The sequence below is a fragment of the Canis lupus genome, chromosome 22 (genome assembly GCF_003254725.2).
Source record: "Canis lupus dingo isolate Sandy chromosome 22, ASM325472v2, whole genome shotgun sequence".
Classification (NCBI taxonomy): domain Eukaryota; kingdom Metazoa; phylum Chordata; class Mammalia; order Carnivora; family Canidae; genus Canis; species Canis lupus.
Window position 1 is genome coordinate 535,856 of NC_064264.1, and position 24,300 is coordinate 560,155.

The 24,300-nt window shown below is 39.1% G+C and overlaps 2 protein-coding genes across 5 annotated transcripts in view; one reads left to right on the plus strand and one right to left on the minus strand.

Moving 5' to 3' along the window:
- Window positions 1-8,775, plus strand: part of INTS6 (integrator complex subunit 6) — a 90,722-nt gene extending 81,947 nt beyond the window's left edge. For all 3 annotated transcript variants that reach the window (XM_025478396.3, XM_025478395.3, XM_025478398.3), the window contains 3 exons: window positions 1,960-2,328; window positions 3,359-3,452; window positions 5,500-8,775. In XM_025478396.3, coding sequence (XP_025334181.1) covers window positions 1,960-2,328; window positions 3,359-3,452; window positions 5,500-5,593 — 557 coding nt within the window. In that variant the 3' untranslated portion in view covers window positions 5,594-8,775. The remainder of the gene's footprint in view (window positions 1-1,959; window positions 2,329-3,358; window positions 3,453-5,499) is intronic.
- Window positions 2,168-24,300, minus strand: part of SERPINE3 (serpin family E member 3) — a 32,645-nt gene continuing 10,512 nt past the window's right edge. For both annotated transcript variants that reach the window (XM_049099553.1, XM_049099554.1), the window contains 4 exons: window positions 20,494-20,594; window positions 10,179-10,265; window positions 9,586-9,669; window positions 2,168-7,136 (listed from right to left, as the gene is read on the minus strand). In XM_049099553.1, the coding sequence (XP_048955510.1) occupies window positions 7,093-7,136; window positions 9,586-9,669; window positions 10,179-10,265; window positions 20,494-20,594 (316 nt within the window). In that variant the 3' untranslated portion in view covers window positions 2,168-7,092. The remainder of the gene's footprint in view (window positions 7,137-9,585; window positions 9,670-10,178; window positions 10,266-20,493; window positions 20,595-24,300) is intronic.

Sequence of the window (24,300 nt, forward strand, 5' to 3'; positions counted from 1 at the left end):
CACTGGAGCAGAGTGGGTGTGGGCATAAGTTTAACAGTGGGAAGTAGAGGGAGTTTCTACGCCACGGCTCTGCTTTTCTTTCCTCTGTGAAGTAGGAGCTGACGTGTACTAACAAGAGGGAAGGAGAGATTGGGAAAGTTAGAGATGTTAAGAGGGGAGAAGGTTAGAATGATCTTTTGTAGGAGAGGGAGAAAGGTTGTAATAAGATTGTTAGGTAGTAGTAGGATCCAGGAACACTTGGATGGTGATGGTGATCACTCTGCAAAGCTGAATGCTATTTCAGTAGTGCTCATCATAACAAATGCAGGTCTAGAGCAAGTAGAGAGAGTCATCAGATTTGGGGTTTTGCCTGGCAGGGATCATGGGAGGGCAATAGAATGAAAGAATGTAGGACCCTGGGAAAAAGTAATACATTATGTGATGTAAGTTGGATAGATTAGAAAGAAGAATCTAGAAGGTAGGATGGGAGGGAGAAAGTGGAGGAGTTCCTGGAGTAAGAGTCTGGCTGAGTTACAGAAAACCAGCAGGAGTCTTGCAAAGATAAGATTTATGTGCATCTGTCCATGCCTTTGTGTTTGATTTGAGAGGCAAACAAGATGAGAAATTAAAGAATTTGAGTGGCCATGTTCTTGGCAGGTGATCTGCGTAGACCTTGAAATCACATACTACAGTACTTCTCAGACTTTAGTGTGTAGTTGAATCACCAAAGGATCTAGTTAAACTGTAGTTTCTAGTTCATTGTGTTCATTGTTTCGGGCGGGGCTCAGGATGAGCCTTGTAGCAAGCTCTCTGATGGTGCTCATGCTGCTTGTATTGGACCACATTTTGAGTAGTAATGGCCTAGGACAACGCCCAAGGGACATGAGGGTAGAAGGAAGTGTGTGAACCAGGTGTGACCACAGAGGTGTACGTTGGAGATCAATAAGCTAGTGACAAGGAGAGAGAGGATGAGCACAGTGGCATAGTTGAGCCTCCAAGGAGCAGGAGTGTTCTAGGAGTGCATGGAGAAAGATCTTGAAGTGGCACTAAAAGGTGAAGGAGTCTGTGACTCCACATCTTTATTTTAAATCTGTAGAGAGTATTTGAGAGAAAGTAATTTCTACTTCAAGTCTGAAAAGATCAGTTTCTTGGCCAGAGAGCTGGGTTTTAGTTAAAGTAGGAGTTGTAGAGAATATTCAGGAAAATTTGCTAATCGTGGAAGCGGATTTAGGAAGGAGCCAGAAGTTTGAGGGATTTTTGTGGGAATGAGTTTACCTTTTGGACAGTAAATTGGGAAAGTAGAGGTGGCTTCACCTGGTGTCCTGGAGGTTTGGTGAGCAGTCAGGGAACTTCTATAATTCAGCTGATTTCTGTGGGGGGCAAGAGTTAGCAAGCTTTTTTGTTGTTGTTAAAGTCTAGAAATCTGATGAGCTGCACCAGGCACCAGGCTGTTCTGTGTTGCTCAAGTAACACAGACTGGATGAGTGGTTTTGAGAGAAGAGTGTACTGTAAAGTGACCCATTTGATGGTGTGTTCCCTGCAGAATGTCGAACAGTTTGAACTCCTTGTGTTTACTTTTGCCTCTAAATGATAGTAGATGCATAAGGCAGAGGGAGGTTGGAATGAGCTAAGGCTCTCTCTGTGTTTCCCTGAAGTATTAGAAATCTACTTGTTCAGTAAAACTGCCACAGAATAAACCAGAGAACTAAAAAGTTGCCTGAAATTGTCTTTTATTTTTTTCCTAAGGGCAAATAATTTTTTCCTAAGGGCAAAAATTAAACAGATTTTGTAAGTACAAATTGAAATCCACTATCTCTTTGGCAAAGCTTAAGAACCATATCCTATTATTTGTTAATTTGCATCCATCAAGGAGATTGTGATTTGCTGTAATATTATTTGTAGCTTTTTTTTACTGTGTGCTTTGAAATTGGCTCATATCATTTTTATTTATTTATTTTTTTTACTTCTCTTTGTTTTTAGTTTCAGAAGCCACTAATGATTCGACAATAGATGATGTGGTTGAAAATCATGTTGCAGACCAACTTTCATCAGATATTACACCAAATGCTATGGATACTGAATTTTCAACTTCTCCAGCCAATTTACTGGAACGACCAACCAATCATACAGAGGCTCTTGGTCATGACCATTTAGGAGCTAATGACCTCACTGTTGGTGGATTTTTAGAAAATCATGAGGAACCAAGAGATAAAGAACAGTGTCCTGAAGAGAGTCTACCAGCATCTTCACTGAACAAAGGAAAGAAATTGATGCATTGCAGAAGCCATGAGGAGGTCAACACTGAACTAAAAGCACAAATAATGAAAGAGATCCGAAAGCCAGGAAGAAGTATGTATAATTAGAGGCAAACCTCATATTTGATTTCTGTGTGTGCTCAAAGAAGAGAGATTACTCAAAAACATAGACCTGATTCTAGATGAGTGCTCAACAACGTAGGAGCTGTATGATTAGGTTCTTTATTCATCCTACAAACACTAAATATCTGCTATGTCCCCAGTATTGTGGTGTAGGGGGGGTGAGCAGGAAGTGCTGAGAGCGGAGCTTAGAGAACACACAGGTCGGCAGCACAGAGTTCCTACCGGGGCAGGAACCTGGTGTCCTTCGTATTTTCTACACAGCAGCTGCAGTGGGATGGAGCAGCAAACCCAGCAAGATGGAGCGAATGTTAGATGACTTCATGTCTATAAAGTTCCTGGCCTAGCGTCCCCACTGTGTTTAGGGTTTAAACTATGATGGTGACCAGGAGGAGTATGTTTAGGCCCCAAAATGGAAGTTACAGAAACTATATATTTCACGAATACAAAAGGAGTTTGTGAGATACAATTTCAGTATTATTGGCACTCATTCAAGAGATGTTGGCAGATCCCCTGTCTGATGGTACAGTGACCCACGATGGTTCAGAAGTGGGCAGGTCAGCCCTTGCCACTTAGAGCTTATAGTCCTTGGCAGAGTTTTAGGTGAAAACCTGAAACTGAAATAGCACTTTCCTCGTTTCTCACCCTGCTCTTTGCCCCTCCCTACCATGGGAACTGTAGTTTAGAGATTAAATTATAAGGATGGAGGTGCCTTGCTGCTGCTTTTTCAGTGGCACTATCAGAAAGCTATTCACTGATTTTTCTCAGTTTTGGGTTTGTTTCTTTATGGGAATTTTTACCAAAAATTCAGTTTAACAAGTTATTTTATCTTTGCTGATATGTGAAATGTGCGTATTATAAAGTTTTTAATGAGTGGTGAAAATTTTACGTAGAATATCTTGGTTTTGTGTACTACATCTTGATATAGTAAACTGCAATAGAAAAATAATAAGAGTGTGTAGAAAAGCCACTTAACTTTTTCTTTTTGCTTCTCTTGTTTTAAGAATATGAAAGGATCTTCACGTTACTGAAGCATGTGCAAGGCAGTTTACAAACAAGACTAATATTTTTACAAAATGTCATTAAAGAAGCATCAAGGTAAAGAATCTATTACACATTTTGAAATGATTATGAAATGAGTCCCCAGCTCACAGTCAGGTTTTTAACAGTACTTATTTTGAACCTGTGATAGTATGCATGTGTATGACACACTCATGTGTATATAAGTTTCTCTTTTTCTTTTTTTTTTTTTCTTTTTTTAGTTTATTGAAAGAAGTCCACTTAAAAAATAGCCATGCACAAATTTTTCGCCAACTATGGACCTTTTCTACCTACAGATTACAGATACTTGCATAATTCTCATTTATCCTACTCTGTGGCTTTTGGGGGGGGGGGTCTTTATACTTTTTAACCTTTAATTTTTTTCCTTTGCATATTTGGGCTATAGTTAATATTAACCAGTGATTAGCAACAACCTCGAAAGACAATATTTGTACGTGGGAAAACATGTAATTAAGGGGAGCAGAGTTGGACAAATGGGCCTTATTCTGATTGCTTCAGTAGCTCAGGATTATGTACTTTAATACAAGGAATGTGGATCAAGATTATAAATGGTAACTATGAAGTGCAGTTAACTGGAAAGCATAGTTGTAGTCGTTTAGGGAGTATAAAAAACACTTTTCTTTCACGATTTCTTTAGTATTCTTTTTTTTTTTTTTTAATTTTTTTAAAATTTTTATTTATTTATGATAGTCACAGAGAGAGAGAGGCAGAGACACAGGCAGAGGGAGAAGCAGGCTCCATGCACCGGGAGCCCGACGTGGGATTCGATCCCGGGTCTCCAGGATCGCGCCCTGGGCCAAAGGCAGGCGCCAAACCGCTGCGCCACCCAGGGATCCCTTTCTTTAGTATTCTAAGAAAACTTAGTGTTCATCTTATCTGACCTTCTGAATATACCCACCCTTTAATAATCCCCTAGTTTCGTCCATGCTACACATAAAGGTATTTTTAGTTGGACCAGTTAATTTTTTTTTTTTTTTTGAGTGGCTAGAGCATATGCCACTTTGAAGGTTCAAGATCAGACCATAACTTTTCATGTTGTTTTGAGTATTTCATCTGTTGTTTTCTTTATGTGACATTCTAGCAACTTAGACTTCATGGATTTAGCTGTATTCCTGGTGCCTGCCCTCCATTTTTGCCACCTTGTAGAGAGATGTGGAATATTAGGGTGGCTCTTTATACTAATTTACAAGTAGAGAGGAAGAAGGTATAGATTGGACAGTGTTTTGATATTCTCATATTCTAAAAAGCATTAGCAGTGTTAATACTTCTGTAGACAAATGCAATTTTAAGCTACTATATTAGTGGAAAAAAGTTAAATTACCACTTGAACTGTTGGCTATATCCTATACTACAGATGTCTAATAATCCTTGATTTGCTAACTTTCAAATTGTAATAGTAGAACCCAAGGGTTTTTGTTTTTTAGTTTTTTTTTTTTTTTCAAGATTTTATGTATTTGAGAGAGAGAGAGAAAGTGAGCGAGTATAAGCAGGGGGAGAGACAGGCAGAGGCAGAGAGAGAAGCAGGGAGCCTGATGTGGGACTTGATCCCAGGACCCTGGGATCACAACCTGAGCCAAAGGCAGACGCCCGACCTATGGAGCCACCCAGGCTTCCCTAACCCAAGGGTTTTTTAATGCTGCCATCCAACTGTTCGTTTCTTCTTCTGTCTTGGGATTATATTCATACTTTTTTCACATTCAACATTCAACTTTTAAAGAGCATAGGAAGCTATTGGAGTCATTGCTTTGGAAGTCTAAATTTTGTTAGAATATATGTAACCCTTGTAAATGGTAGGGTTTCTTGTTTTTCTTTTCGGATGTGAAACAAATAACCTGCTTCCATTTACCTGGGCCTGGGTTATTTGTTTTAGGAACAAACTGTAATTCTGCACTGATAAAATAATTTGCTTATCTGCCAATGGATTTTATATATCATAAAGTTGTGTTTTTTCATTTTTATTTTCCTTTGAAAAATCTTCCCAAGGCAGTTTCTATCTTTAAAACGACAAAACAAAACACGAACACTCTGATCTACATCCATTAAAAAGAAATTGAGAGTGCTATTACTTATTTTTTTTATACAGGTTTAAAAAACGAATGCTAATAGAACAACTGGAGAACTTCTTGGATGAAATTCATCGAAGAGCCAATCAGATCAACCATATTAATAGCAGTTAAAAGAAAACAGAATGTGGCCACTTATTTCAGTATCTTCTCCAAATACAAAGTAAATACAAGACTGTTGTGATCTTGCATTCATTTTTTGACATGCATTGTTGGCTATTTGAAATACTAAGAGCAAGTCTACAGATCCTTTTTCCATCATTTTACAGTGACCTTTTCTTCATTTTGGTTTATTTTTGTAATGTGAAAAATACCACTCTAAAACACATTTTTATTTAACAAACTAAAAATATTCCTCCAAATCTCTTGCTTGTCATTGACTCTTGCGTGTCAATTTCCCTCAGGTTCTATTTTCTTAAACCAACCTTTAAAACTGTCACCTCTGTTAAGGTTGAACTTTGCCAAAAAAAATAAAAAAGAAGTTACTTTGTAATTTTTGGGGAAAAAAGCACATACATTAAAACTAGGTAATGTTTTGTATATACAGTTATTTTGGATATATTATTGTAAGTTGTACAAATGTATTTTGAAGAATATTTAAGAAAAGCACTTTTGTTATTCCATCAATAAATGCTCTATTTTACTCTTGTGTGGTTTAGGAAATAATCACATTTAAAGTAATCATTTAAAACCATCTTAAGGATAATGGAATTTTAAAGGCCTTGCTTTTTAAGCATTGGAAAAATACACCACCTGAAGTTCATATTTGTTAAAGCTAACTGTAATTACCTGTTGCCTAACCTGCATTGTCTTTTTACTCTCTGTTCTTAGATTTTGTTGGCCACACCAACATACTCCCGTTTCTGCGTAGCTAATAGAAATGACGGTATCTGGGGCAAATAGGCAGACACTTTAAAGGCTGTTTGAAAGCAGACATCTTTCATATTGGTTTCTTTCCTCTCCCATTCAACACCTTTTTCTTTTCTCACTAAGTTGAAGCTGTTACTTAGGAAGTTGTAAGTTTGGGGTACACCACATACTCTGAAATGTCTAGCCTTTAGCAGCTTGACGCCATGCTTACATACAGAAGTCCCACAACAGATGAGGGTTAGGGGGGAGCTCTTTGTTCTCCTCTGCTATTCTTATCCATAAACTCTCCATTTTGTTTAGAAGCTAAATGGAAAGGAAACATTTAAGATGACTTTGCTCATTGTGCATTCCCCCTGAATTACTCAGGATGAGGAAAAACCAACACTCTTTACTGTCCACTCACAGTCCAACATGGCCTCACGTGTCTTCACTGAGGACATGACCCTATGACCAGACTCACTCACCTTTCATAGATCACTGCTGTGCCTTGTAGTGCTTTTGGGGTAACCAGTAGAAAGGAAGGTTAAAATACATTTAAATTAAGAGAGGGCAAAATAAATTTATAAAATTATAGTAAAATCAATGGAATTTTAGTTTCATAATATTTGAAAATCACATACCCTTATCTTTTTACACTTTAGCAAAACATTTTTAAAATTTCAAGGGTATAGCAGAATGCAGTTGTAACTTTTTATGAAGAAAAGCATAGATGAAAGTGGAGAACATGCTTGAGATCTCGTAATTTAGTCTAGGGGATTTGAAACTCTCCCAATGCTGAAGACAAATCCTGTCAAGAAAAAGAAGCATTTAATGTAATGTTACATAGTATTTTCATATGCAAGTCTTTAAACCTTTTTTTACCTCTACAAAATACCTTTAAAGCAGGATATCATTTAGTAGATGGAATTGTTAAGGTAATTACCTTCAGTCATTGCTAAATTCAAGAGTTACACAAAATTCAGAATATATTGTCTGGTCTTAAATTGTCCTTATGTATATTTTGATTCTGTGATTAATAGAAAGGATTACAAGTCATTCAAACAAAAGTTCATACTTAACAAGAATATTTAGGAAAGGGATTAAGTCCCTTCCAATGTTTAGCAGCTTTCCTCATCAGGAGGTTCTTATTTCCATTTTACAGACTGCTCATGAGGTAATAATCCTTTAGACCCTTCACCTTACTACATTTTTTGGGATGAATCCTGAGGGAGTTGGGAAGAAGCAATTTTTTCAGTCTCCTCTTTCTGTCCTTAATCTCTCTGCCACCATATTCGATAGCCCACCTCATCCAAACCCTAGTCACAAAGTTTGAAACTAATCAAAACTCCATCTTAAGTAGCCCATCTCGCAGGTTTTTTACATTTTAAGGAACTGGGCATATTAGTTAAATTAGTAAAATACTATAGAATTCTTGTAAGCAAAGGGGAGGGAGAGGGAGTACATTTGAGGGGAATATCATGCCTTTTAGGCCTTTTAAATCAACTGGGTGGCTTTAGGCTGGACAAATGATATTCTCCAACAGCTCAATCTTGAGTTTAAGGTCGTTTTTCTTAATGTTCCCACATGTGTCCCATTTGACGATGGATTCATTATTTGCCCTTATCGGTAAGGTTTGTCAATTCGGTGTACTGAAGGCTGAGACTGATTTCTATCTCTTGAACACCCCTCTCTCACCAGAAGAGTAGCCACTTGGCCTTGTGTGATGTGGGCAAAAACCTCCAGAAAGAGTAAATACACTCACAAGGACTATATTTAGATGTGCGGCAGATTATGGAACCGGTTTTGGATTAGCCTTTTATTTTCATTGTGTTTATTGAGGCAGTTCTGAAAACTATCATCGAAATAGTGGTGTGTCCTTTACTGGTTCAAAGGTTTTACGTCGTTTTTATGCAGTTGAATTCCAAAAGAGAAATCGTTCTCTTTTAACTGTCATCAACCTTTATCGGCTATCAGCTTTTGACAATGACCTTTCTGTTCATGTTTAGTCCTGTCTCTGTTTCTCGAGGGAGTCGAACCTGTCATTTTTTTCATCTTTCATTTTTTTTGACATGTATCCTTTCTAAGAGAGGGCTCTCTGTTGCCTGTTCTGAGTGATAAGTGACAATTTCATCTAATAAACATGGGGTTGGAAATGATCATGGTGAAATCCTAGGAGGATATATTCTGTTGATGGACTTTTTCTCCCCAAATAATCCCCAAATAGATTATTTCCTAGTGAATGATTATCTTCATCCTTTTTGTCACAAAAGTGTTCCTTTGATTTCTAGCACAAGTTACAGCAGTATGCAAATGATTCTCAGATAAAATGATGTTGACAGTATTTCCTTAACAATTTGTGTAAAACCTATGCGTAATTCTCATTATTCTAACTTTTGACTTTTTTTCTCTCCATAAATAAAAATAATGCCTGATGTTTAGTTAAAGTAGATCCACTTTTGCTTGATTTTGTTAGTCTTGTTCCATCCTATTTCTTTTTAACACATTGTTCCGACTTGCCAACAACTCTTTACTGAGAATCTCTTTTCCTTCCCAGGCTGCTAAATAATTTTCGGGGCGGCGGGGGGAGGGAGAACATGGAGAGGAATAATTTGAGTACTTTGTTCACTGTTGAAGCTGAAAGGACCTCTGCTAGTCCTTCTGATGTGCTAAGGCCCTGCCTGCACCACACCGTCTCTGGCTTAGCATGAGGTTGTATAGTGGGACTTAGAAGTGCAAACACTTGACCTTGGCGTCATTTCAGCAAGCGTGAGAAAGATCAACAGAAAAACTAGAAATCCAGGGGCATCCACTAGGATTCTGGGGTTGCTGAGTCAGAAGACTCCTTGGCTGTGCTAAGTGCCCTGGAGGAACTGTCTTTTGTCCTACGGTGATGAGAAAAGCAAGGCTACAAGGGGGGCGGGGGGGGGGAGGATGATTTATAATTTATTTTACCTTCATGATCTAAAGTCTCCCCAGAAGTAGAAACCCAAAGTTTTAAAAATCCACGTCAACTAAAAATGAGCTGAAGGAGAAGTCAGACAACACGGAGGATATCCGTGTCTGTAGTTACGGAACGCTCCCCTTTCTCAGGACACGCGACAAGAAGCTTTGAAAGCACCGTAGAAACTAGCTGGGAGGAATGCTTAGTGTAGGCCCAGTGGGCAAGCGGGCGCTGGTTGCTAGGGAGCCGCGGATCCATACTTAAGCTAGCTGAATTCTGTCAAAAGCATACGGTCATTACCTGTGTCAGTCATTACCTGTGTCGGGTTCTCTCAGGAAAAAGAAGAATGGCCGATCCGCCTTAAAAAAAGGAATCCGAGACCTTTTCAGTAACAACAGAGCTGCAGGAGAGAAAAAGGATAAAAGGATCCCATTGCATTTTCTATTCATGTGAGGAAAGTCACTATTTAAACTGGAGATGAAGTCAGTTATATCCCTTGATTTTTGAAGAAGTAAAAGCATCCTATTGGTATTTCATTGCTTAGTTGTTATTTATGATGGGGTACAAGTAGGAAAATCAAAAAGATGTCACACAGCCAATCCTCTGTCCCATTTTCAAAAAACTCCATGGAATCCATTCCTTAAGGTAATTTTCAGAATGGCTTCATTCCTTGTTTATGGGGATGATGGGGCAAGTCCTTTTCAAAATGGATTTCTCTTCACCCATCCTTTTTCAAACTCTTTGCTCTGTGTTAACATTTCTTTAAAAAAAAAAAATGCTATGCCATATCTGGACTTGGGGTTTTTAGTGGAAGGTTTAGAAACGTGAAGACTGAGTTGGATAAACCTAACAAAGGCAGATAAGGGCAAGCAGCGTGACTAAATGCTGCTGACTCCCTTAGAAACCCACCTGTGGCTGTAGATGCCTTGGTGCCTTCCTCTGAAACCTCCATCTTGGCTTTATGAATTGCTTCAGAAATGTAAAAACCATCTTGGCCTAGTCTCAGGGGAAAAAAAAATGAATTGCTTATTTCCATTTTTAATTGCATTTAGCTTAAGGATTTGAGTGTATTTTAAATAATGTATTTCATTACAGTCTCTCATGCTGCCTACTATAAGGAGAGTGGAAAATTCTTAAGTTGCAATATTTTATGTGACTTTTAAAACCTCAGATTTGGTGAATTTAATAAATGATCCCACCCAAATTAATATAGAGAGCTGAGCCCTGTTTTTTTTTTTTTTTTTCAATAAACTTTGTAGAAGGATTGCCAGAGTACAGTTAAAATGGATTCTGGAGTCCAAGAAACTGCTTTTTCAGCCAGCTTCTGAGATGATTTCCCTTGAATGCTTTCTTGGACTGTATTTTAGGAGCCGCTTTTAAATGACAGTCACAGGTTTGTCCCATAGACCTTAAAAGGCGTAAGTCGGTGTATTCAAGATGTGTGTAAGTCTGCAGGACTGCATTCCGTACGGTGAGGTATGGCAGGCGTGCAATAGATTTGTCTCCGGGGCTAGGATCTGCCAAGACAGTGAGCGGTCAGAGCCGTAATGGCTGTGGGCCCACGACGGCAAGGATCGAGGGAGCTTACCAAACAGGAGTAGGAGCGATCATGTTAGAGGAATCCGTAGCCTTTTGTAGTCTAACCACTAACCATGTGCAGACCGCTCGCCGTGGTGACGCGGTACTTGATGACTGTACAACAAAGGGAAATAGGAATCTAGAACTTCCATAGTGGAAACTAGTAGTTACACCTGACCTTTCCCTGGAGAATGAGCTGTGAAGTGTTCTGAGGTCACGCAGTTGGTAAGAAGTAGACACTGGGCATCTGCAGGTTTTCTGACGGTGCAGCGCCCGCTTCCACCCCACCCCCCCACCCCGCCACACAAAATCCCACCTTGCAAAAGCGTACCCTAGCCACCTGGAGCCTGCCGCTGGGGAGGGACCCGCAACAGGAGTCTTCAGTCCTTTCAGTATACGTGCTGTATTTTGAGAGAGCTTCTTTGTTTCAACTTAGACTAATTGTTTTGCATTTTTATGCACATACAAGGAGATGGAAATGAATGTCGTGAGGCAGTAAAACCAGCCGCTATAGGATATGCAGCAATTCATCCATCTTCCAAATAAGGTATACACAGGAAGCTGTGAGCTGGCTGTATTTGTTGTAAGAAACAGTGATTTTCCAGCATCATTGAAGGGGATCAGACAAGGGCCAGAGGAAGGGAAAAATCCATGGAAACGTTCATCTGGTATTGCTTGTCCTAAAACCAGTGAAGAATCTGATTGATTTTTAGCAGTTGGTCTTTTCCTGTAGATCTTTTCGGAAAGAAGCTTCCCTCGAATTCATAGCTTCTCTCACTGGCTCACTGAACAAACGCGATGCAGTGCCAAAATTAGAGTTCTGCGGACAAGTAGTGGTCCTCTGCTGCCCAGGAGGTCTCACTGATCTGTGGCCTCACTGCTGTGCCGGGTATATGGGCATCTCGAGTCCATGCCCAGAAGTTAGCAGACGTTCTATCTGAAGCTCTACCAGCTAAGGTCCAGTAAACGTGGTTGTGTTAGAGTCCAGGCACCTTGACACGAGGTGAAAAACAGGACCGATTGGTATGAATGAGTCTTTGGTTAGACAGGCTTGACTATTACAATTTCTTGAGTTTCATTTAAATAGCCTCCCTCCATCACACCACAGGATGGGTCCGAGGGTTTGCACAGCCACTGAGCCAGGACCCACAGCCTGTCCTGCCCTGGCATCCACACCTCCCTTAAATTTTATCTCATGGAGGAGTTAGACATTTCAGAAGACCAACATTTGTGATCAAACTAAGAATTCAGGAGTCATCTGTAGGTTTGTGTTTCTCTTCTTGCTTGATCTTGCATTACAGACCTCTATTTGCTTACTTTGTCAAGTATCTGTTCAAATGAAACCGCCCTAGAAGAATCCAAGCACAAAGGGGTTCTCCTGCCTTGGGCTCATCTTCTGCAGTGTTAGCAGCTCCTTAGCGCCGTGGAGGATCATACAACCTATTTTCGCAAAAATTGTTTCCCCCAAGATTGCTTATAGGTGCTATGTTATAAAAAGGGATCTGTGATTGATTAAAATATGAAATGCAGGTTGAATAGTTTTGTGCTTCCGTTGTTAGTAGTGGACTTCTTAGAGCTGCTTATTTGCTAATGTTTGTCGTGAACCTGCAGGACTATAATGTGTAATGTTGAGCCGTGAAACGACATGCATCATCCCGTCTCTAGATTCACCATCTCAGCATTCTGGAAAACTACAGCCCACCATAAACCCGTTTGCTCCTATATCACATTTCACTATCCAAGGCCAAGTGTTAAGTTTCTTCCTACCCTCCTTCCTGGCACGGTCTCCCCTCTTCCATTATATCTACAAGGATTCATGTCAACCTTTCTCTTTAGATTGTTAGCTCCTAGAAGGCAGAAGCTGCTTTATTAATTTTAAATATATATATATTTTACTTTACTAACTAGCATAATAGTGTTGGTACATAATCGTGTTCAGTAAGTGTTGGACACTCCTCACATTATACATTTGTTTCATTTTCCCATAAAAACAGATGCCTTCATGTTCTTTAATCTGATTTCACTTGTAAGGAAACGGTTGGTATCTACAGAGTCAAAGGGGAACAGTGCAGAATGGGTCTTTGGCAAATTTTGTCCAAATGACTGTTTCGGTGCCTCTTTCCCCTGGGTTCGTGGACACCATCATTTTTGTGTGTGGTTGATCATCCTCTCAAAAGGCTCAAGCGTCTTCATAATGACAATGTGTAAACACAGGATTTGCAAAATGCAAATCAATGTCTGAACATCCGACCCTCAGCTTCTCAAAATGCAGGGTCATTTGCTGGGTCATTTGTTTTTCCAATTATCATCACTTCATATTGGCAAATTTTGTGGCTCTAAAAAAAATTCTTGCCAGAATTTGCTTCTAGTTTATCTTTCTTGTCTTCTTATAACTTAGCCGTAAAAGACGGAGTGTGTCACGCAGCACCCAGCCCAAGATATAGAGAGACAGTTCTAAAATAATTTGAAATGGCCTCTGAAGCCAGGCTGTGGTCAGCTGCTTTCTCTATTATTTTCCTCTAGCCCACTTCTCCTGGCCACCTCTGCTCTACCGAGATAGAATTAATAGAACATTTTGTAAATGTAAGGTGTATCCTGTGATGATGAGATGTTGCCCATTAAGATTAGGTAACACATGCATCACCTCACAGAGTCACGATTTTTGTGTTAATTTATAAGATCTATTGTCTTGGCAACTCTCAAATATATGAGAGTATATTGCTACATACTCCGATTTATTTCATTGAGCCTAATGCTGGCAAGGTTTTTCTGTGTCGTTGCAAATAGCAGGATTTCCTTTTTTATGGCTAAATAATATTCCATTTATATCTATGTATCTATATCCGTATCTCTATATCTATATATGTCACAGCTTCTCCATTCATTGGCTGATGGACCCTTAGATTTTTTCCATTTCTTTGCTATTGTAAATAATGCTGCAATCGACATGGGGGTGCAGTTATTTCCTTGATAGTGGTTTAATTTCCTTTAGGCATATATTCAGAAGTAGACTTGCTGGATAAAGTGGTAGTTCTATTTTTATTTTTTGAGAAACCTCCATAGTGCTTTTTCCATAATGGTTTGACTGATTTAAATTCCCATCAACTGTACAAAGTTTCTTTCCTCTGCATCCTTGCCGGTATTTGTTATCTCTTTCTAATAATAGCCATTCCAACAGGTATGAGGTCATATCTCACTGTAGTTTTGATTTGCATTTCCCTGATGATTGGTGATGATCAGCGCCTTTAAATGTATCTGTTGGTTATTTGAATATCTTTTTTGGAAAAAATGTTTATTCAGATCCTCTGTCCATTTAAAAATCAGATTATTATTATTTTATTTGCAATCAAGTTGTATGAGTTCTTAATATATTTTGGATATTAATCCGTTAGATGTGTGGTGTTCAAACATTTTCTCCCATTCTGTCGGTTGCCTTTTCATTTTGTTGTTTCTTTTGCTATGGAGATACTTTTAGTTTGATGTAGTCCCATTTGTTTATTTTTGCTTTTGTTGCTAAATACTTTTGGTGTCAAATCAAAAAAAGGAAATCATTGCCAAGACAAATTTCAAGGAGATTTTCTCTTATGTTTTCTTCTAAGAGTTTTATGGTTTCAGACACTTTAAGTCTTTAATCCATTTTGAGTTAATTTTTGTGAGTGTTGTAAGAAATGGGCCCAGTTTCATTCTTTTGCATGTGAATGCAACACCATTCATTGAACAGACTATCTTTTCCCCGTTGAGTATTCTTGGCTTCCTTGTCAAATATTATAGATTTAGTTCTGGTGTCTTGATTCTATCCCATTTGCCTGCATGTCTGTTTTTATACCAGTACCCTACTGTTTTGATTACGATAGATTTGTAATAGAGTTTGAACTCAGCAAGTGTGATGCCTCTAGCTTTCTTATTTCTCAGGATTGTTTTTGGCTATTTGGGGTCTTTTGTGGTTCCATATGAATTTTAGAGTGTTTTTTATTTTTCCATTTCTGTGGGAAATGCCATTGGAATTTTGGTAGGGAGTGCACTGAATCTAAGGATTGGTTTGGGTCATATAGACAGTTTAACAATATAAATTCTTCCAATCCGTGAACAGACTAGGTTTTCCCATTTACGTTTGTCTTTTTCAATTTCTTTCATCAGTGTGTTAATAGTTTTCAATGTAGAGATATTTCACCTCACCTGGTTCGATTTATTCCTAAGTATTTTATTGTTTCTGATGCAATTGTAATTATTTTCTTTCTTTCCCACATAGTTCGTTGTTAGTGTAAAGAAACACAAATTATATTCGTATATTCATTTACTTTAGTGAACTTGTTGATTAGTTGTAATTATGGATGACTAGTACAATATTGGAGAATCTGATTTTGACTATATATTTACCATTACCAATGATTTTTATATATTCATACATTTTTGTGGTGTCAATTTACATCCTTATTTCAGCCTGAAGAATGTTCTTTAGCATATCTTGTAAGGCAGCTCTAGTGGTGATAGATTCCCTTAGCTTCTTTTGGTTTGGAAAAGTTTTATCTCTGCTTCACTTGTGAAGGACGGCTTTGCCAGGTATAGTATATTCTTGGCTGACAGTGATTTTTAATTCAAAATTTTGAACATGTCATTCCACTCTATCCTGGCCTGTAGTTTCTGTTGAGAAATCCACTGATCATCTTATGTGGGTTCCCTTGTATATAACTTGTTTCTTTTCTCTTGCTGCTTTTTAAAATTCTTTCTTTGACTTTTGACAATTTAGCTATAATGTCTAGTGTAGCCCTCTTTGGTTTCAACCGATTGGGATTCCTTGGGTCTCATGAATCTGGAAGCCCACTTCTCTCCCGATTTTGGGAATGTTTTTGGTCATTATTGCTTTAAATAGACTTCCCCATTTTTTCCCCCTCTCATCTTTTGAGATTCCCATAATGAGTAATTTTTTCTTTTTTGGAGTTCTCAATTCCCACAGGTTTTCTTCACTCTTTCATTCTTTTTTTCTTTTTGTTCAACCGACTAAATAATTTCAAGTGATTTATCTTCTAGTTCATTGATTCTTTCCTCTGTTTGTCTGAGTCTTGTTGAAGCTGTCTACTGAATTCTTCAGTGCAGTCATTTGATTCTTTAGCTTTAGGATCTCTGTTTGTTTGGGTTTGGTTTTGGTTTGATTTTTTGATGGTTTCTATTTCTTTCTTGACGTTTTAATTTTGTTCATGCATTGTTCTCCTAACATTGTTTAGTTGTCTCTGTGTTCTTGCAGTTTGCTGAACTTCTTTAAGAGGATTATTCTGAATTCTTTGTCAGACAATTCATCTCCATATTTTTAGGGTAGTTATTGGAGTTTTATTTTTTTCTTTGAATAGTATCATATTTTTCTGATTTTTCATGATCCTTGCTTATTTGTATTGGTATCTGTGCATTTCAGTAAATGGTCTCCTTCTCCGGGCTTTACAGGTTTGCTTTGGTAAGGAAAGACCTTCACCAGCTGGCTGGTAGCATTTGTGGGCAGGTGGGGCTCACTATCATCATCTCTGGGCAAAGCCTCTCCATGTGCTCTGAGTTTGTAGAGGGGTGCTGCTGCCTAGGTTCTGCTGGTCGGGTTCTGTATTCAAGCAGGACTGCTGGGTGGGCTTGCTGTTTCGGTGGGGCTTTCTGGCAATGTCAGAGCTAGTGACTCAACTCTTTCATTGCCAGGTTGAACCACTAGCTATGCAATCAACTCTTGGCTAATAAGATTGTAGGCTTTGTTCCCCGACAGGGTGGTGCCACTGGTTGGATCCATGACTGGGTAGCTATGAGAGGGCCTCTACAGTCCCTTCTGGTTAGGTGGTCTCATGCTGTGCTTCCCAGTTGGATGGTGCTGCTGGCTGGGCTCCATGTTCAGGTGGGGCTTCCAGCTTTGCCCTGAAGATGAATGGGGCTATCGGCCAGGCTCTGTGACTTGGTAGCACTGAGGGCTGGGCTGCAAGGCTACTCAAGGTCATTTCTCAGGCTCCCTGGTTATGTGAGGGTAGGAAATATGCTCAACATTTGAGCAGGGGTGCTGGCCGGGCTCTCAGCCCAAGCAGAGCTGAAGGATGGGCTGCTCAGCTAGCTGGATTCTCTTGTCAGGCTTCTTCAATGGGTGGGATTTGAGACTATGCCGAGCAGTTGGGTAGGGCTGTGGATTTGCTTTCCTGCAAGGTAGAGTGGTAGTATGGCCTATCGACTAGGGACTCAAATCAGGCAGAGTGCTAACCAAGCTCTCTGGCCAGATGGGGTCACCAACCTGGCTTTGTAGATGGGTATTCCTGCCAGTTGGAGTCTTTGCTTGGATACTGGCACAGGCAGAAACTTGGTCTGCCAAGGTTTGAGTGCTGGTTAACGTAAGCCTTGACCACTACTTCTCCATTTCTATTTGATTCCTAAATTATCCCCAGGAGGCAAGACCTAAATAGATCTTCCAGAAAGTACAACACTGGAAGAGTTGGATGTCCACCTTGATTTTCTTTTCTCACTGGAGAAACTGTAGTAGACCCAAGGGGGCACTCCTGGTGCAGTGCTATGTCAACCTACAGAAGGAGTGATGTGGTCCAAGTGTGGCTGCTCTTCTTACCTTTCTAATGTGGTTCTTCTCAGTCTCTGTGGTTCAGAGGGGATGCTTCAGCTTCACATCCGGGTGCTAGGATTTTCACAGTGGTGACTTAGCTATGGATAGTTGCTGGCTGGTCTTCTTAGGAGGGGGACTGAAGTTGGCAATGACCTATCTCACCATCTTGATGATGTACTTCATCTGGTATGGCATACGTTAACTTCAGTGTGCAACCAAACAACTATGTGTGGTTTGCTCACTTAAATTGTAGTAGCTTGGAGCTTGTAGTTCTCACTGAGCAGATATTGGAAACTAATTGCTCATTTATAAAAGTCAAGAATAAGATAATTTCCTCAAAGTTTTAAGTTTATGCAAAAGAAGTATTTCTTGGATTAGGAAGCATGGGTTTGTATCAAAGGCTGCTGACCCTTCTGATTGCTCAAGAAGTCTATCTCTAGCTGGTATCTTCAGTGTAAGTGAAATGAATTACTCTTAAAATCTTTATAACATGTAGTGTCAAGGACGTCTGGGGAGAAAAATGATGACCTGGGCTTAGTTGAGCCTTGAGATGATACTGAACACATTTTTTTTTTTTTTTCAGGCAGCAGGAAAGGATTTGATGACATGAAGGAAGAAACGAGTCACTTTTAATGGGGAAAGAGAACTTGAGTAAAATGATTCTGGGCATTGGAACCAAATGGAAAGAAAAGGCCAAATGTTCCCTGTGGTTTGAGCCTTTATCAATAGTACAAAACTACTTGGTAACCTCTTATTAAGTGTAAGAAGGGAGACCAGCATTTTCTGATGACTTATTTTCTGGCAAGCTCTTTGCTGATACTTTGCTATATGTTAAAGAATTTTATTTCCATAAGTAAGATGTGAGGTGGGTGGTAGCTACCTCATTTTAGGAATGATGGAACTATTTGTTAGACTGATTCAGTCACCAACAGCCCACTTAGGCACAGAAGTGACTAGTCTCTTGAACATGTTTAAAGAAGGGCACTGGAAAGCAATATGGTAGTTGGCAAACCTCATCTGTAAAGGGCAAGATATTAGATATTTTAGCAATTGCAGGCCATATGGTGTCTGTTGAAACTGCCTAATTCTGCCATTGTAGCAGGAAAGCAGCCATCAATGATTTGTAAATAAATGGGAGTGGCTGTTTCATGGAAACTTTATTTATAAAAACAGGAATCAGGTCATTGTTGGGTGACCCCTGTGTTAGAGGAACAAAACTTTAAGGGAGAAGATAAGGCTTATGTTTTATCAATAGGAAACAAGCATTCAAGGTTCACACTTGGCACATGCTAAGTGCTCAATAATTATTTAACAGGTTAGATCCATGAGCCTGTGTTTCTGCTGGTTTGAAAAAAAATCTACGTAGACTTTAATTGCATTATAAAGAAGGTATCAAAAAGTGTTCTTTCTAAACTAAGTTGCGCGTTATATCTTGTCAGGAGAGCTTAGAGCCTTGGAAGTCTTTATCAGTTAGGGGCCTATGTGCGTGATGTAGGTGGGTTATGCTCAGTCCGGTTAGAGGACATAGGATTAATGGCATTTTGAGATGTACTTTTAGGACATAAAGGCAGAGCTATGGGGGGACGATCAGTGAGTCATGATGGATTAATTGAATGTAGTAGTGTGGAAGAAAAGGTCAAGAATGGCCCCAAAGTTTTTAACAAAATGATCAAAAGAAGAATAGTATCATCATCAACAACAGGAATGCCCTAGCTGAGCTCTGGAGTCACAAGAAGACACTGTGATTGGACTTTTCACATTAATAAAGATAGAATCCACTTAGTCAAGTTCTTTATCCCTTCCTTTTTCCTTGACCTCTGATCCGTTTACTCTAGTCTTCCTCTTTTCCCTACAGTGTCAGATTATGCCTGAGTCAACAGAGAAAATTTCTGGTTGAGTCGTTCAACGAAGTCAACAATATTTATTGGATATCCACTGTGCGCCAAGCATTGTTGGGGCCACTCTGCCCAAACTTGATTATTGCTTTGCTTATCTCTTTGCATAGTTAGATAATGAGTACAGCACTGGGGGGTTTTAAACACTCCAGAATAGCTCCTTCCTCTTGTGCTCTGTTTGATAAGTAACTGCCATTTAGTTTGGTCATATCTAAAGCATAAGCCAAGACTGCTTTTACGCACCAAATTCCTCTGTGTGTGTATGAGTGTGTGTGTGTGTGTTTGTGTTATTGCTTGAGAAAGAAGATTTTGGGCAAAGCTTTAGAAAACTGTGTGATGAGGTTCTAGCATTTAAAATGGAGATTCTGAAGCTCATCAGGCAAAGCAAGCATTAGGCCAGTGAAAATGCCTGCTACAGTATTATTTTCGTACCAATAGTTTATAACTCTCCAGAGCAGAAACAAACCTGAGCCTTTGGAGTTAGCAATAGTTTAAAGATGGCTTCTAAGAGGATTCTGGAACATGAGGTTTGGGCATTCCATTATTTTTAATATTTGATGTAAGTTCCCTGCAACATGATAAGCAAACACAGCTCCTATTGATGAGTAATAGCATGTCTACCAAGGGAAAATACGTTTAATATGGACGTAGGGAAGAAGAACACTTTAGGGCAAGATTACAGGTACAGGGGTAATTCGAAGACAGGAAGTTGGGTGGATGGGGGAAAGTTTCAAGGTTAGTTCATGAGAAGAGGACAGAAATGGTACAAAGAGGGAGGGAGAGGGAGGAGGTAAAAACAGGGTGACTGTGAGGCTGGCATGGTGGTGGGAGGTCAGAATGAAGAGCTCTGTCACTGCACCACCATCTGTGACATGCTCCTACTCATGACAGGCCGGAGGGTGAGGTGGATTCTGTGGCCACTGACTTCACCCCGAAGGTGGTCTCCACAAAGGGTACTTAGAGGTCTCAAGAAACACCACCTGCCTCCACAAAGTACAACCCAAATTCAACAGTTATCTGAAGCCACATATTCTTACATAAAGCAAAACTCTTTCTTTATTCTTTTAAATAATGTTAACTCTCACTATACCACTGAAGCCTCTGTAGATGAAAATCCCTTAAAGTATGACAAAGCTGCCCCCAAGCACAATGCCAAAAAGCTTGAAAGAAGAAGTGTTACCTGAAATTCCTTTCAAGTTGGCTTTGAGTGGATCAAAAAGATCGGTGACTCCCCAAGAATTTAAAATGGGTTTCAAATTGAAGTGATTTTCGATCCTGAATCTGAAAAACAAAAGCCATCAGCTTTCATTTAGAAATCTCATCCAAAATAATTTCATACACGCCACACAACTGCCAAACTCCCTAACTTGTGAGTCAAGGAAGCCTCTTTTCCAGCTTTATCTTTCATTGCTCCTTTTCATAAACCCTGCCCAGGGACTAGTCTGACCACACAGGGCTCCCTCTCCCTTCCGTACCTTTGCTTTTGCTGTTCTTTCCACCCCATCTCCTTTGATTGCCTTTGAGTTGCCACCCTTGCCTCTAAGCTCAAGTCCATTGTTCTCTTCTCCTCTCCAGCTGTTTTGTGTCCTTCGGTTCCTAAAGCCCCATTAACACCTTGTTCTGCTCTTTTGACGTATGGAATAGTCTGCTTCTTATTACTGTTATTTATGATTTCGCACACCCCTTGAGAAGATAGACCATCCCAGTCAATGTTTTATTTCCTGGTAGTAACTAACGAGTACTTACCATGTGCTAGACACTATGACAAGCGTTTTTTGTGGATTATCTAATTTCGTCTTCACATAACTATGTTATTATCATCCTCATTTTACAGATGAGAAAGCTGAAGCCTAAAGAAATTAAGACACTTGCCCAAGATGATGTAATGAGTACGTGGTGGAACTCAACTCAAAGCCAGGCTGTCTGAGGGCAGAGCCCGTGCTCTTGGCGTCTACGCTTTGCTACCTCCCACCTCGTGAGGCCTCTCACGTAGTAGGTGCAGAAAAGAAGCTGTCGACTGACTGGCAAGGAGTAGAGCATCTCATGTAATACGTTCATATTTGATAAGACAGATTTTTGTGTTTGCTGTGTGCAGTGTGTGTCTTCGATGCATAGGAGGAAAGGAATGCAAGCTAAGGCTTTGGTTTTCCTAATAAGTCCGGAGAGGAGAAAGAATCAACACACCAACTTTGTAATATTTCTCCAAGGGCAAGGCATCTAAGATTTTACTGTGAAGGATTCTTTAAAAGGATTGCTCATATTATTTTTCTTTGAAAATGAAAACGTTTGAAATGGACTTTATCTTTTTCTATAAACTATGCAAAACTTGCAGGAGAGTAAAAATACTGGACTAGACCATTTAATATCAAAGGTCTTCATTGCATACAAGACAATGTGATGAATATTTTAAACAGAAGTATCAGATTTTCTCATAAATATGTTTTGGGTCTTTAGAATAGTTTTCCAAGAAGGTACGGTCGCTTTCTCCAACTATGCTGACGGTCTCAAAAAAAATTTGTACCATCTCTTCTGAACTTTTCTTAAATACTTAAAACTCATCCATTTTGAAAACTCTTAGGGCTGAAACATATTAAGAGCACGAACTTGGGGGCCCAGTGCCAGGGTTTGAATCCTGGCTTAGCCTTTTACTAGCTGAAGGACCTGGGGCAAATTATTTTACCTCTCTTTGCCTCAGTTTCCTTATTTGTGAAATGAGCATAACAGTAGTGCTTAGTTATCAGCTTTATGAAGATTAAGGGAAATAATTCTTAGAAGTGCTCAACAATGCCTAGCACAGCTCACACACTTTATTGTTACCATTGTGGTTTTATTGTTTCTCAGGGATATTGAAAAAAAGTTCAGGGATGTTTGAAGCCAAATATAGTGATTATGGTAGGTGATAAAACTGAGTAATATCATTTTTTTCGTAACTAAAGATAATAGTAAGAGTGAGGTATGACCATAAAAGGTGAGAGTGATTTTTTTGTTTCTTGTATGGAAGTCCAGCTCAGAAGAAATGCCACAAAAATATCTTGAGTAAAAAAATTGCCCTTTACCAAAACCAGACAATGATATCATGAGAAAAGAAAACTGCAGACTAATTTCACTTATGAATGTAGATGCAAAATCCTCAACAAAGCACTAGCAAATTGAATCTAGCAACATATAAATCCCACCATGACCAAGTGGGATTTATCCCAGGAATGCAAGGTGGGTTCAACATATGAAAATCAATGTAAAACACCGATATTAACAGGATAAAGGACAAAGGCCACATGATCATCTCAATAAATGCAGAAAAGCATGTGAAAAAAAAATCTGATATCTTTCATGAAAACAAAAATCACACTATAAACTTGTGATAGAAGGGAACTTTTTCAATCCAAAAGAGGGCCTCTACAGAAAACCCACAGCTGGCATCAAACTTCTTTTTCATGAGAGACAGAGAGAGAAAGAGGCAGAGACACAGGCCAAGGGAGAAGCAGGCTCCCCGCAGGGAGCCCGATGTGGGACTCCATCCCAGGACCCCGGGGTCACGACCTGAGCCGAAGGCAGATGCTCAACCCCTGAGCCACCCAGGTGCCCCAGCTAGCATCACACTTAATGGTGAAGACTGAAAGCTTTCCTCCTAAGATCAGAAATAAGAGAAGGATGCCTACCACTTCTGTTTAACATTGTCCTGAAAAGTGTGGAGGGCAATCATACAAGAAAAAGAAATAAAAATGCATCCAGATTAGAAATGAAGAAGTAAACCTATCTCTACTCACAACTTGGTTTATATATAGAAAATCTTAAAGAATACACACACGTACAGAGAAAAAATTCTTAGAATGAATAAATGAGTTCATCACGGTGGCAGGATATGAGATCAAGGTACAAAAATCAACTGTGTTTTTTATATTATCAACGAATCATCTGCAAATAAATCCCATTTTATAGCATCAAGAGGAATAAAATACTTAGAAATAATTTTAACAAAAGGAATGCAAAATTTGTACACTGAAGACTAAAACACATAATCAAAAGAAACTAAGGAAGACATAAGTAAAATGAAAAAAAGTCTTGTGTTCACAGATTGGAACAATTAATATTGCTAGAAAGCAATATTCCCAAGTTGATGTACTGATTAAACACAATCATCATCATCAAAATCTCAGCTGCCTTTTTGGCAGAAACTGAGAAGCTGATACCAAAATTCACAAGAAAATGTATGGGACCCAGAATAGCCAAAGCAATCTTGGAAAAAGAGCAAATCTGAAGGGCTAACAGATCCCGATTTCTAAACATTATAGTAATTGAGACTGTGTTGTCCTGGCCGACGTATAGACATTTGTGCCCAGAGAATAGAATTGAGAGTAAACCCATTAAAATAAACTCATTCATTTATAGTCAATTAATTTCAACAAAGGTACCAAGAAAATTCAGTGAAAGAATGATCTTTTCAATTAATGGTGCTGGGACAACTGGATAATGACATGCAAAGAATGAAATTGAACCTCTACCTCATAACACATACAAAAATTAATTTGAAATAGAAGAGCTAAAACTAGAAAATTCCTAGACAAAGCATAGACACAGATCTTTGTGATCTTGGTTAAGCAACGGTTTCTTAGAAATGACATCAAAAGAAGCGCAAGAAATAAAAGAAAAAATAAGTTAACTGGACTTCATTAAAATTTAAAACTTTGGTGCTCCAAGGGACACCATCAAGAAAGTGAAAAGATGATCTACTAAATGGGAGAAAATATTCGCAAGTCATAAATCTGATAAGGGACTAGCATCCAGAATATATAAAGCACTATTCCAACTCAGCAATAAAAAGACAACCGACTTAAAAGTGGAGAAAAGATTGAAATAGATATTCCTTCGATAAAGGAATGTAAATGGCCACAAAGTGCATGAAAATATGCTTGATGTCATTGGTCATTGGGGATATGCAAGTGGAAGCACCATGGGAAGCGGCCTTGCGGCAATGAGGATGGCCACG